The sequence below is a fragment of the Notolabrus celidotus genome, chromosome 6 (genome assembly GCF_009762535.1).
Source record: "Notolabrus celidotus isolate fNotCel1 chromosome 6, fNotCel1.pri, whole genome shotgun sequence".
Classification (NCBI taxonomy): Eukaryota; Metazoa; Chordata; class Actinopteri; order Labriformes; family Labridae; genus Notolabrus; species Notolabrus celidotus.
Genome location: NC_048277.1, coordinates 8579730 through 8594217, shown reverse-complemented (window position 1 = coordinate 8594217; position 14488 = coordinate 8579730). Strand labels below are relative to the sequence as shown.

Genomic DNA, 14488 nt, shown 5'->3' with positions numbered 1-14488 from the left:
TGCGTTAGCGTAGAAGATTTAAGCATGCAATCATTTAAAATACATTCCCCCCAAAAAGCTCAAGGTCATAATCCAACCCATAGAGGCCTCTGCGATAAGATTATTGCCTCTTAATATGTAGCATGCGCTTTAACCTCTAAGCTAAACCAGAGCGCCGCTCTCAAACCTCTTATTTTTCCCATATATTCTTTATTTATTCTTTCACATAGTGCAGGAGACACAATACATTTTGATATTCTCATATCATATATTCATTATGTTCACTCTGATACAGTTAGGTCTGGATTTCTGAGGGCTACAGCTACAGAGAAGCACAATTCTAAAAAAAAAAAAAAGAAACAATCAATAGATAGATTCAAGAATAATCATTGTCAAGTGTATGATTAATTCTCCATGCACTACTCTTAACATAAAGTCAAACCTGCATGACCACAGACAGTGTGGCTAACATGGTGAAAGCCTTGGAACCTCGTCTGCTGTGCTTTGGGCATAGACTTCACCTTGTCATTGGTAAGTCAATGTAAAATTAAAAATAGCAATAATTTATTACCTTATTTATAGTATAGAGATATAAACGTATGTGCAAAGTTAAAGAAGCCCAGACTGCTTTAACTAAAGAGGATTGTATAGAAAAACTAACTTTAATTATTTAAAAAAGCAATAATTGCAGTAGCATTATTTAATCATTTTTCTTTTTACTAATGAGATGGTTAATGATAACATGCCGTTTTATTATAATAACAGACTACAGTAAACAGACAAAAATTATATGATAAGTCTACAATATAAAGATTTTATTTGAATGTTATATATTGACAGTATGAAAAAATATTAAGCATAACTTACAAGTGTATCTCTTTTTCATAAAAGTTCAATTTAAAAATAAGACCATGTTCAAACTTACATTTTGTTGATCTGATTAATAAATCATGGTCTTCTCTTATTAGAAAAAGGTGCCAAAGATGCTCATGTTGAGTGCACAACATCCATCTGCAAAAAAGTGATCAGTACATTCTCCTTCAGCTGGAAGAAATAGAGGGACTTGAAGGCTCAAACTAAACTGAAACTACCTCAACAAAAACTTTTATACAGCCTATGTGTTTGACTGTGAGTGAGGGATGCCATGCGGCGATGAGTAGCTGGTGCAGTGACAGACGAGTGATAAGAAGCTGGATGTGCGTGAATGAAAGAGTGAGTATTAATCTAAAGGATAATTGTGATTGGAAAGTTGGTTTAATTTGATGTTGCACTGTGAACTGTTATTGAGCCACCGTTTAGAGTGTAGATGTTCTCCATGTGTTCATTGTGTAGATTTGTGTAGATTTGTGTAGATTTGTCCACTTGAGGTTGTGTCCACAAGCCACGAATCCCCATTAACACCCATGTTAAAATACCATTTACATCAGAATCAAACATGTTTACAATCTGGTTTAATATGAAGGTGGATTTTTTTTGTAATTCATTGGTGTTGAAGATATTATAGCCAAGAGTCCTGCATACATTTGCATAATAAGAGGCGTAGTGTGTGCCAGGATGCTTAAGGCCCTTGAGGTCGAGTCATTGCATTCATTGCAGTGTTACTTTGCATCGCTCTGCAGGACACTGCAGAAGGAAACAGTGCTTTGCGTTGCATGCTTACAGGACATGATAAAATATGTTGCATTTCTGAAATTAGTCAATGTCATCAATTCAACCCTTTCTAGTACATCAGCAACAGAATAGACAGTTGTAATATAATTCTGCAGGAACACATTTGACAACAGCTAAAGTCACTTTTTAACCACTTTTTAACCACCACCACGGTTTGATTTTCAAGTCAGGGATATGAACAAACATCTTGGACACATTTGAGTGAGTCTGAATGTTCTTCAGCCCGAGTAATAACGTTAGCTGCTGTCTGACATTCATTCATAATCTGCCTTTACAGTGAGTATAAGCTTTTAATAGATAGTGAATGACCTCATAAATATCACAAGTTGTCGTCTATGAAATTGATGTAAGGGATCCATATTTTGTCATATATGTCCAGCTTTCCTCTTATTTTGTAGTACAAGTAGTAAAGTGGGATATAATTTGATAATTCTGCCCTCCACTGAGACAGTGAAGGGGGGGAGGGATCCTTCTAACTTAGACTTCTCTTAAACTTTTGCAATCTTTACTGACAGGTCCTGTATCTGATCACAAGTGTTTTAGTGTTAACCACACGATCTGATCTCATTTCCCGACAGCTCTGAAAGCAAATAAAACCTCAGCGTCAATCATTATCTAAAACATCTTTGGAAACATAGAAAACTGTTGACTCACAACAAGAGAGAGAGAGAGAGAGAGAGAGAGGAGAGAGAGAGAGAGAGAGAGAGAGAGAGAGAGAGAGAGAGAGAGAGAGAGAGAGAGAGAGAGAGAGAGAGAGAACAGTGCTCATGTGGACGAGTGAGAGAGGAAGAGTGTGAATATAGACGTGTTTCAGTGAGATCAAACTTTCTTTAAGTTTAGATGTGTAAATTATTCTACAGTTCTACTGTTTATCAATGGACTGTAAAGGTGTGTTCATAAGCAACATTTTGCATGACAAAGTAAGTAAGTAATCAGAAAGTCAGTGTCGAGAATTGACTGTGATGGGGGATGTGATTGTGCAACATTTGATGCTACGCTGACATAAGGATTTAGCTTAATTTGTGTATTCTTTTGAGTTAAAAAATATCACCAAAAATATCATCTTTAGTTTCCAGGCTAAGTTTTCTATCAACAAACAAATCTGTAAAATACATTGCTCTCATTTATGAAAAATGGACTGCATCTTTTTACAGTATAATGAACTGCTCATCATCTCTTTCCTCTGCATTCTGCACTCTTTCATTCTCTGGATTGTTCTGCTTTAAAAAATAAATGCTGTGTTCATTACTTACTTCTGCACACTCAACTTTTACTAAGCAGCAACCTCTGGCCTGGAGGGATGAAGCTGATGCAGTTCCTCGAGTGTCCACTTGAGGTTGACACAGTCAGAGAAATGAGCTATCTAAACCAGGACTTTGGTCTGAATAGCTCATTTCTCTGTCTGCACACACCGAGGGGGTGAATTTATTTTACATATCCTTACTTTTAGAGGTATGAAGATTAGGAGTTTTGCATATTTACAGCACAGCTCATTGACATAAAAGTAATCATGCTGGAGCTGTTAGCAAAGACGCTAAAAGCCTCATGCTAGGTTGACTGAAATTTAGGTTGAGTCAGCTTTACCAACGTGGCTACTGCTGTTGTTCGACTTCAAATCTGCTCCAGAAACCAACAGGTGGCATCAGAACTACATGTTTTACAAAGTCCAGGGGTTTCATGTATGAATCACGTTGCACATCCTTGGAATGACATAAGCCACATACAAACTTGTTGCACAGTATCTGAAAACGAAAATTAAATCATTTACTGGATAATTTCATCTTTGTTAATAACCCTAATTACCCCGAAGATGGTTCACACACTATTTATCAAATTGGTCTGAGTTTGTAGATATTAAAAAGGCGATATTATGCTTTTTCATAGTTTAAAACAATACATGTAGGTAATTAAATGATAGGTGTCAATACTAAATGTGTTCAAAGTTTCAAACTGTGCGTTTGAGTAATCCCAGGATGTTGTTTATTATTGCTTGTCTGTGAGTTAACACTGCTCTGTCTGAACTATTTTATTTTGTTCATTGTTGTTATCTTCTTTATTAAGCACTTTTTTCTATACAAGAGCTTCTTGGAGATCTTATCGAGGGTTGATCGTAAGAGGAAGGCTTGGTGTTGCCATGGGGTTATATTTTATAGACTGTGTGAAGTCCACTGATTTGATGACGACCATCCAGCTGAGAGGAGCTAGCAGTTTAAAGGTTACTTGGCTGAACTTATATTACCATGACTTTAGATATCCCAGAGTTTTTTATTCAGACGCTGTGACGACCAGAGTTGTGTTCAGGAACCTGATCAGGAAGATAAATCAGAGTCATACCTGTACAGAACCTATCCTTTTGAGCCTCCTTTTCAACAATGATAAAATAACCATTGAAGAGAGCCGGCAGAGGTCAGGGGAAGTCAGGAAAATGGCCCAAGACAGTCTGGTAATCCGGTCAGAGTAGACTGATGGTGGCTAAAACTTGTCTGCGTCTCGGTCAGAAGAATGCAGGATTGTGTGATCAGCGTAACAGGTTACATTCGTGGAGGTACTTTGTATCTGGAGGATGCTGTTTCGGGTAAGTAGCTCCACGCTGTGCTGAATTTGAGAGTTTTAAGATGTATTTATATGCAGTGTTACATATCACAATCTAAAACTGCTTTATTGTTTAACACTCCAACTTAGTGTTTTAAATAGTTTTGGAATCAAAAACGTATAACCTGGCACATCTTTTACAGATTATGTGTGCATGTAAACATTTACAACTCCTCAGCTGTTGCATGGGCAGGACAACTTCTAACTTTTTCATCTTGGTGCAATAACTTCGGTGTCATTGCTAAATACTTACAAATCTTCACAAACTTCTGCAAAAGCAAATCTAAACAGGAATACCTTCAAAGATCCATGTAGGATATGAACACTGCATGGTTTGGACTTGACTTCATCACAAGGGACCACAGACAGAACAATACCCTCAAACAGATAATATGTGAAGTTATAACTCAATTTTTATTAAAATAAAAAGTTTACAAAGTGCTTTCTATGACGCAAATATCATAGAAAATAATAATATTATTAATATAGATACAGAATAATATAATATAGGTGATGGGAAAAATAAGAGGTACATAAAGACAACACAGCAACTGTCAGAGACATGAAATGGTCAGATACGATGAAAAGGTGTTGGCTGCATTATTATGAGAAATGTGTGTAAGGGATAGAAAAGGATTACTGACTCAAAAGTCTGTTCATGTAATTTTTTTTTAGAATTCATTACAAAAACGTTGCTAATCAATACAGGTGCTCTAACAGAGTGGGCACAGTGACTGTGGTTGATATAAAAGACTGAGACCTGGCTCATCAACATTTAAGTTTTCAGTCAGACAGCCAGGGGCTTCAAAAAAATATACAGTCAAAGTGATTGAAACTAACTCTGAAACTTACAGGAAGTCAGGACAAAAAAATAAGAGTTTTATGGTCTCAACGTTTTATGCAAGCTGAAACTTTTCCTGCTGTATTTCTGAAAAACTGGAGTTGTGATGGATTTATATTAGGGGAGTTATAAAGACAGAACAAAGTCTAAAGGACATGATATAAACTAAGAACTACCATACGCAACCTCTGTGTGTGTGTTTTCTCCCAGGAGAGTCTTCTGGTCTCTATTGGCACCTTCCTTACAGATGGCAGGTGTCAGACAGCGGCTGGGTGACCTGGAAGGACCTGCCTGACATGGAGAGCATTGAAAAGGCCTACTGTGACCCAAGACGTGACACAAGCTGCATGTATCAACAGTCACAAACATTGTGGAGTGTAATATTTCAGATTTTACGAAGGTGTGTTTTAAGGTTTGGATGCCTTAAAGAGAATTCAGTTGACTTCAAGACAATGACATGTGAAGGAATTCCTGTCCGTCGTCTCTCCACCCCCTCCTCTGTCACAAAACATCCTCATGCAATTCTTACCACACAATGGCTTTGGTACTGGAAGAACGACAATGGGGACTGGAAGGAGTTTGGACAGGTCAGTCACAGTACTAAAACTTCAGTGGGAAGTCGGGTTGAGCTGATATGAGAACAAAGTAGGACATACTTGACAAAATTAATTTAATTGGTCAGAGGGATGTTTATGTAATGCGACAGGTGCAAACCCTCGAATCCCGAGCAGTGACATGTAACAGGATGAATAAAAACATCAAAGAGGAAGGAGAATCTCTTTCAATGCGGGTGAACAATGCGGGTGTCTTCGCAGATTAGTATTAATATAAAGAAACAAAGTATCATCATAGCTCAGGGGCGTGTCTAGACTTTTGACAGGGGTGGCCGGGGTATGTTTGCATACACACACACACATTGATAGCATTTACCCTTTGTGTACACTTGTTCTGCTTTACTATCATTTAGGCATCATACAGCTGTTAAAGTCTTGTGTATCATTTTTTGAATTGTTGCCCAGATCTGAGCAATAGTGTCTCTTCACGATGGCAGGGTTTCCACTCTTTTCCAGAGATCATTTTCCAGGACATTTCCAGGACATTTTCATTGATGATCAAGCTGGTATGACAGTCTAAATTTAAATACTATTTAGTTCCTAAATAGTCTAAGATGTTCCTCTCAGTGGAAGTCTACATTGAAAGACATGTAGTCTATGGCTATCAATGAAATCATCTCTTACATAGTTAAAAATTATGGCAAATTGATAATAGAATAATGCAACCACAGATGTACAGCACTTCACTTTATTAGTGCAACCAAGTAACAATGATGGGCAACATCTCAGCTTTCTCTTTTCTCAAAAAATATAAAATGAGCTAAGAAAAAAACAAAAGAGCCAGCAAAGGAATCAGGAAGCTGCCTTACTGAAATAATTAAATAATAATAACGATCAGAGGATCAGTGCATTAATGACCTAAATAGATCTGAATGACATAAATGGTCACAAATGTTTCTCAACTCAAACTCAAAATATACCTGCTTAATCATGATATTCATCCTGCTAAGTGGTCGATATAAAACAAAGCAAATGTCACATTTTTTTATTTGAGTTACCGTAAACTCTGAAAAAATCTCACCGGTGTAGAGACGCACTCTGTATTTGAAGATCTCAGAGATTTAAAAAAATGTAAACTGTCTTCCTGCATGGCGATGTCTATTATGATCAGCGATGTCTACAACGTGGAGTTTCTGTGCAGCTGTGTCGCTCTTTTTGTTCCGTTTGTTTTCACTATCTGGAGTTTGCACTCCTACTAGCTAGAGCAGGGCTTCTCAAACATTTTGGAGCCAGGGACCCCTTACAGGTGAGAAAAATGTCCAAGGCCTCCTCATAATTGTAACACAGATTAAGCACATTAGTGATGTGTCATGATCAAAAGCTGCGGCTCTGAGAGCCGATGCTTTATAGTGAATCAGAAGAACCGGCTCGCAGTTTTTTTCTTTCGCTGCTCAGCTCTCACAGTGCTCAGTCCCAGCTCTGCTCACAGGAGAACTTTGTTTTGATTGGTCAGCATGGCGGCCATGCGTCCAATCACATGTGAGGATATAGGATTCAGGGGATGGAGGGGAGGCTGTGTATCCTGGCTTCATCTGTTCCTTCAGAGAGAGTCTTCTTGAAGACTGAGAAATCGGATCAGCCCATCCAAGCTGAGGCATCTGATTTTTCTCCATGCCAACCTGAGGACGTTAATAATGTTTGCTTGAGTTTGGTTCTATTTCTGTTTGCTTGAGTTTGGTTCTGTTTCTGTTTGCTTGAGTTTGGTTCTGGTTCTGTTTGCTTGAGTTTGGTTCTGGTTCTGTTTCTGTTTGCTTGAGTTTGGTTCTGGTTCTGTTTGCTTGAGTTTTGTTCTGGTTCTGGTTCTGTTTGCTTGAGTTTGGTTCTGGTTCTGTTTATTTAAGTTTGGTTCTGGTTCTGTTTGCTTGAGTTCGGTTCTGGTTCCGTTCGGTTCTGGTTCGGTTCTGTTCTGGTTCTGGTTCGGTTCTACTTCGGTTCTGGTTCTGTTCGGTTCTCGTACGGTTCTGGTTCAGTTCAGGTACGGTTCTGGTTCTGTTTGCTTGAATTTGGTTCTGGTTCCGTTTGGTTCTGGTACGGTTCTGGTTCGGTTCTGTTCTGGTTCTGTTTCGGGTTTGGTTCGGTTCTGGTTCGGTTCTGGTTTGGTTCTGGTTTGGTTCTGGTACGGTTCTGGTACTGTTCGGTTCTCATATGGTTCTGGTTCAGTTCTGGTATGGTTCTGGTTCAGTTATCTTTTGGGTCTGGTTCGGTTCTGTTCTGGTTTGGTTTGCTTGAGTTCGGTTCTGTTTGCTTGAGTTTGGGTCTGGTTTGGTTCTGATTCGGTTCTGGTTCAGCTCAGGTTCTGGTTCGATTCTGGTACGGTTCGGTTCTGGTACAGTTCTGGTTAGGTTCTGGTTAGGTTCTGGTACGGTTTTGGTTCGGTTCTAGTTCGGTTCTGGTTCGGGTCTGGTTCTGTTCTGGTTGGGTTTGCTTGAGTTTGGTTCTGGTTCTGTTTGCTTAAGTTTAGTTCTGGTTCTAACCCTAACCCTAATCCTAACCCTAATCCTAACCCTAACCCTTATCCTAACCCTAATCCTAACCCTAATCCTAACCCTAACCATAACCCTAATCACAACACTTACCCTAACCCTAACCAAAACCCTAACCCTAATCCTAACCCTAACCCTAATCTAAACCCTAACCCTAATCACAACCTTAACCCTAATCCCAACCCTAACCCTAACCCTAATCCTAACCCTAACCCTAATCCTAATCCTAACCCTAACCCTAACCCTAATCCTAACCCTTATCCTAACACTAACCCTAATGCTAACCCTAATCTGAACCCTAACCCTAACCCTAATGCCAACCCTAACCCTAATCCTAACCCTAACCCTAACCCAAACCTTATCACAACCCTAACCCCAATCCTAACCCTAATCCTAACCCTGTTCCTAACCCTAACCCTAACCCTAATCCTAATCCTATCCCTAACCCTAATCCTAACCCTGTTCCGAACCCTAACCCTAACCCTAATCACAACCCTAACCCTAACCCTGGTCCTAACCCTAATCCTAACCCTAATCCTAACCCTTATCACAACCCCAGGATCAGGGTAAGAATGGTTTTGTAACAGAATTAATGCACACAATTGGGCAATTATAAGTCTTCTCATAAAAACACTGTACGTAAAAGGGTTTTCAACACAATCCATTAGTTTTTGCAAAGTTAAGGTAAAATATATGTCTATAAAGATCCTAAATTAAGAGCCGTTCGGGAGTCGAAAGTGTTTATTTTTTTACATGGGAGGCCGGGGTATGTTTGCGTACACACACACATTCATAGATGTTTTCATGCAGCCAGCTCTCAGTTATGATCATAACACAGCAGTCCAAGTGACTTTTGGATATCAGCAGTTTAATCCCATAGATCTTGTTGACAAGAGAGCAGGCATTTGCAGGAACGACAATGGGTAGAGCAGTTTTGTAAGGAGCCACTTTCAGCCTTGCCAGGGCACTGGCTTGTCTGCCTTGCTTTCGTCTCCTCTCACATCGTCACCTGTGTTTTCACACGGCTCGTCTGGCCTCTATCATCAGCTTTTAATCGTAATGAGAGTGACATACATACTGTATATGAACAAGCAGCTCTGGATTAGTGATCATATTACCTTAATCCCTTACCCCTCTTTGTTTAAGAACTGGTTTAGAGAGATTACTTTTAAATTAGGAACCATTCTGCAGTTGGGATATGTGACTAACATTTTTACCTGCAACAATCAACAGTTCATCTCATTTTGCCCAATGCTAATTTCATTCAATGGCTTTTTCTGTCTGCTCTCTTTTTCTGTTTTAGGGCAACACACCAGCCTCCATCACGCCTCAAAGTCTGGAGAATGTGTACCTGACACTGGCAGACAATGAAAGAGAGATCGATTTCACTGCTGGCCGACATGAATATCTTCTTTACATAGAAGGTGCACCAGGAGCCCATCAGATGTATCAGCAGAATATAGAATACAAAACTAAGAGAGAGGTCAGACGGAGGCCTCGCTTTGTGTCTGCTCAGGATGTGGAACTGAGGCTAAAGAGGTATCTTTGTTTCCAGCAAAGATCAAGATCTGCATTATTCCTGCAATTGTAACATTGCTCTTTTAGATCTCCAAAGCTACCTCAGTCAGGCTGTTATTCTGTTTGTCTCCACTTCAGTCTGTCATCACAAGGCTCCAACACCTTCCCACCCCACTGGGACAAGAATGCATTACCAGACTTAGGGTACAAGGTATTTAAGCATTAATTATTGTTCAACATTGTATTTCTGTCTATAAGTCGTAGCATCATTAATGGCCTCTTGACGTTAAGCTAAGAAGCTACAAAGCTGTGACATTCATACTGTAGTACATGTGTATTTTGTGCTCTGTCAAAGCTCGTACTGTGCTGCAGTCTGTGGTCCCAATTAAAACAGATGAGTATATAAAAGTTTAGCCCCCATGCAGATGTCATGAAAAGTGATATTAAATAGGTGGATGAAAATGTTTTTTTTTTTTTTTACCATGCAGCCAGCTGGTTTACTTAAATTGTGCATTGAGATTAAGGGCTCTATTTGTGAGGGGCACTCAGTTTAGCCTCGCTCAGGCTGTTTTCAAAACCGCCTGCTGTACCAGTAGTATGTACTGATTTGGCACAAATTCAATATCTAGCATGCAGTTCGTGCACAGAAGAAAAATCTGCAGTATGCAAAACTATCTGGATGTCGTACTGATTCAGGAACATTTCTCAGTATGCACCAGACCAGTCTCCATCACGTACTGTTTCCCATAATGCACAGCGCTCATGTTCTGCTTCTTTTTTTTCCTGTATATATCGTTGGGCACTCAGTTTGTAGGGGGTGCTGTAAAAATGATTGAATTCCATATAAATGTGAGCTAATCTACACAGTGCAGGGTCAGGTGTGTGTGTCTGATTGCCCCTGATCTGGAGCAGGTGTTGGAAGCTTATATGTACTCCTGGGCTCCAGTTCCCTGTGCTGACTCATCAGCTCATCTTCAGGGTTAGTGAGAGGAGCTCTTCTGTGATCTCTACATTGTATAGTTTGCCTAAGCACCACAAAACCTCTTTGGTAATTTTGCCCTCTCTGTTTATGACAATAAGAAAACAGTTAGTTGAAGTTGGGTGGGCCTTAACCCCAGTCTTGGTTATCTTCTTAGACATCTCTAGTAGCCCATGAGTTTTGTTAAAGAGTTTTCTTGGATCTCCCTCATACCTTGGTTTCCTCTCAGTAGCTCTGCAGCGGTGGTTTAGTTTCTGTCATATCATTGTAATGCTTTGTTTTGGTTTTGGAGTCTTTTTGTATTACCCTTCTAATTTTTGTTTTTCCCCTGTCCATTTGATCACCTGCGATTTTGGTGGTTATTCATTTTGGAATAACTTTAAGAAAGCCCTGTCGTCTGCACTTGTGTCCCACACCCCTTCATCCTAACACTATTGGGATTCCTTGGCTTTTGAAACCAGCTCCAAATGCATGAACCAAAAAGCACCTTGTCCCTCCCCAACAAACTCTTAGTAATCTGTGAAGCCTATAGAAATGACAATAAATTGTTCATTTATGAACATCAAATCATCATCACACATCAAATGTTCATACCTTTCATTACTGACCCATTCCTCTGTACTGTATTTTTATCTTTCAGCTTGTGGGTCTCTCCAGATCTAAGGAACATAATAAGATTGAAAAGATGTTTAAGTGCACCATGCCCAACAGACCAATTGTCAGCATCCAGAGGATCCAGAACCCTTCTCTGTGGAGAGCCTTTCAATTGTAAATGTCTGACCTAGCATTAAGGCAGAGAGGAGCTCTGCTCTGTGCAATGATGCTTTGTAATAATTTATATCTTTACCAAGTTCTAGTCTAAACTTTGAAGAGAAATTCTTAGAAAACGTCATGGTTCTAAGAATTTTCTTAGACTTTGGAGCAGCAAAGCTTTTTTAGTATGGCTCCTGTTTTGTCTTTATTTGATCGGACAGTGAAGACGGACAGGAAATGTGGGGGGAGGAAGGATAGGGGTTGACATGCACTAACTTGTCGCAGGACCATGAGTCAAACCTATGACTAGTGCGATGAGGACTGTAGCCTCTGTACATGGAGCACCTGTTCTACCATTTGAGCAAAATGCCTCTCTTTTGGTGGTTGTTTTGGGAATTTTTCAACAGTAACTATTATATGTTATGGTGGCTGACAAGGGAAGACAATCTGCAATCGCCCAGATGATCTCATGTCATGAGAACGAGAAACAGATTTTAAATGCAGATACAATGCAAAATTATACACATGTGAAAGTCTTAAATATAACACGTGGAATACACTGCAGAGGAAAATACATGCAGTAAAAGCCAAAACAGCTGGATTAACTGGAGGAACTTAAAGTTAGATCAAGTTAGTTGGGAATGTTGTAGTTAGTTCATGAAAGACCAAAAATGTAAACAATATTCATTTGTTCATTCTTAAGTTATCACATTAACATTTTTTTTTGTGTGTTCAGGCAAAGAGAGCTGATGAAAAAGAGGAACAGAGGCAAAGCTGTGAATGAGCAGTACCTATTCCACGGGACTGATGAGTCAGGGAATGAGGCGATCTGTGATCAAAACTTTGACTGGAGGCTGTGTGGTGTCCACGGGACGTTATACGGCAAAGGTACAGTGAAACCGTTTAATGGCTAATAGATTAAATTCTGTTTTGGTAAGGCAGTAGAAAATCCTAAAACATTTTGTCATGTTTTCTGCAGACAACCTCACCTGTTTTTGATGTTTGTGGAAACTCTGTTAATTTTCTAGGAAGCTACTTTGCCAGAGACGCATCTTATTCAGATGTTTATGTCAAGGCAAAAAAAAGCTTGACGAAGACCATGTGTCTTGCTCTGGTTCTGGTGGGGGAGTACACCCAGGGGAACAGCGCCTATGTCAGACCTCCACCTAAAGGAGACGGCAAAACCCTCTACGACAGCTGTGTTGACAATGTGAGCAACCCGAGCATCTATGTGGTGTTTGAAAAGCAACAGATTTATCCTGAGTATCTCATCACTTACTCATAAGATACACTCTCTGAAGTCAGGGGAAACCTTGATCTGTTCTTGAGATTTCACTGTCATTAGTTGCTTTTGTTAAGATTTTTTATTTTTCTCCTCTGTGTTAATTGAGGTTGTTTTCCCTGTTTCTTGTCTTGTGTTCTTTATTCCTTGTGTAAGTAGTTTCTCTGGTGTTCCTTAGTTTGGCTTTATTTTTTATAGTTGTTGCTCCCTGTGTTTCTGGTTTAGTTGTACTTCCTGTGTTTTCCCTCCTTTTTGATTGTGTGCTGAGTGTTTCCACCTGTGTCTCATTTGTCTCACCTGTGTGGTTACCCCTGTGAGTATTTAGTCTCTGTTTCCTCCCTTCAAGTCTAATCCCGTTATTCCTGTGTTCCCTGTGTTTAGGTTTCAAGTGGTTTTGTTTAAGTACGTTTTTGTTTATTCCTTTTTATTTATAAAATCCTTTTTATTTTAATCTGGACTTGCGTCCATCCATCCATCCATCCATTTTCTTCCACTTCTCTGGGGTCGGGTTGTGGAGGTAACAGTCTAGCGCCTGCATAATTGCTGACGCTGCACCAATCAGCCTGTCGATCTCACGCTCCATTTTACCCCCACAAGACCCCACGAGACTTAAACTCCTCCAGTTGGGGCAAAGACTCCTGCGTTCTCTTCCTTTTTTTCCCCCAACGTGACAATTACCGACTAAGTCCTGATTTCAAAATCATACTTGCATTGGTCAAGGATTTCAGAAGTTATATCGTTGATGCTTTGCCTCTTTCTTTTCTTTTTCTTTTAAATGCAGTAAATCATTTTGTAAACTTAAACATCTTGTCATAGATAAACTGAGATAAGGAGAATATTTGTTTTCTGTACAGTTTTTAATGTGTCTTTCAATTTGCAAAGTGTGAGAAAAATTCCTTCTAAACCAAACGGTAATGTCTGTCTTTGTTCATTAATTTAAGGCTGAACACAGGATACTGAGTGCAGTACCCTGCTGTGCAAATACTAAACTGAAGTTTGTTGGTTGTTATTGAATGGAGGGCTCTTTGTCTTTAGCATCTGAAGTATTAGATCACATATCACATATCATGCACATGCATGAGTTGGGTGTTGCCAGCCTGAGCAAAGGTAACATGGGCATAGTTAATCTGTTAATACATGTCAGCCCTGTAACAGATGTTAATGTTGATGTTACCTTTAAACCTGCTGAAAGTCCCCTCTTCTCCTGGTGCAACGTAAAGAAACCCCACAATTCAAGTCCAGCAGAAGATTTGATCCAAACTCACTAAAGATCCAAGGATTACTTTACATCTTTGAAGGCCTTGTGCTTAAGTTGTCTGTGATCCATCTCACCATGTAAGAGCAGAGTTTGAATCTTTCTTCTTTCTAAAAGGCAGACCAGACAGGCACTGAGGTCTGCCTCCACTGTGCTAGGTTCCTGCAGTGATGAAGTAATGTTGTTAAAGAAAACTGAAATTTAACGAAAGTTAAAGGTTTACCTCACTACTGTTATTAAGGGTGGCCCAAGCAGCAACCTCCGGTCTAAAAATATGAATCCAATGCAGAAATGTTAAAAACTGCAGTTCATCGAGGATCCGCTTGAGGCTGGCTCCGGAAGTACCAGAAACCACATACACATGAATGGGAAAAAGACGATCTTTACAGCAGAAATAAACATATTTACAGCCTGGTACAAAAGACAAGTGTAGTCTGGATAGCTCATTTCTTGATGTGCTCTCACTGTAAGGGGGGGGGTGATTTTTTTTCTAACGCGGCAATTACGAAGATATTGAGATT

The 14488-nt window shown here is 39.6% G+C and overlaps 1 protein-coding gene across 1 annotated transcript; it reads left to right on the top strand.

Moving 5' to 3' along the window:
* The first annotated feature begins 4121 nt into the window (after positions 1-4121).
* On the top strand, positions 4122-14226 carry LOC117814587 (protein mono-ADP-ribosyltransferase PARP12-like). The gene is made up of 7 exons (XM_034686007.1): positions 4122-4225; positions 5294-5670; positions 9484-9719; positions 9837-9909; positions 11318-11445; positions 12167-12318; positions 12459-14226. The coding sequence occupies exons 1-7, from the start codon at positions 4153-4155 to the stop codon at positions 12713-12715; spliced, it is 1296 nt and encodes a 431-aa protein (XP_034541898.1). The 5' UTR covers positions 4122-4152; the 3' UTR covers positions 12716-14226.
* Positions 14227-14488: the final 262 nt, after the last annotated feature.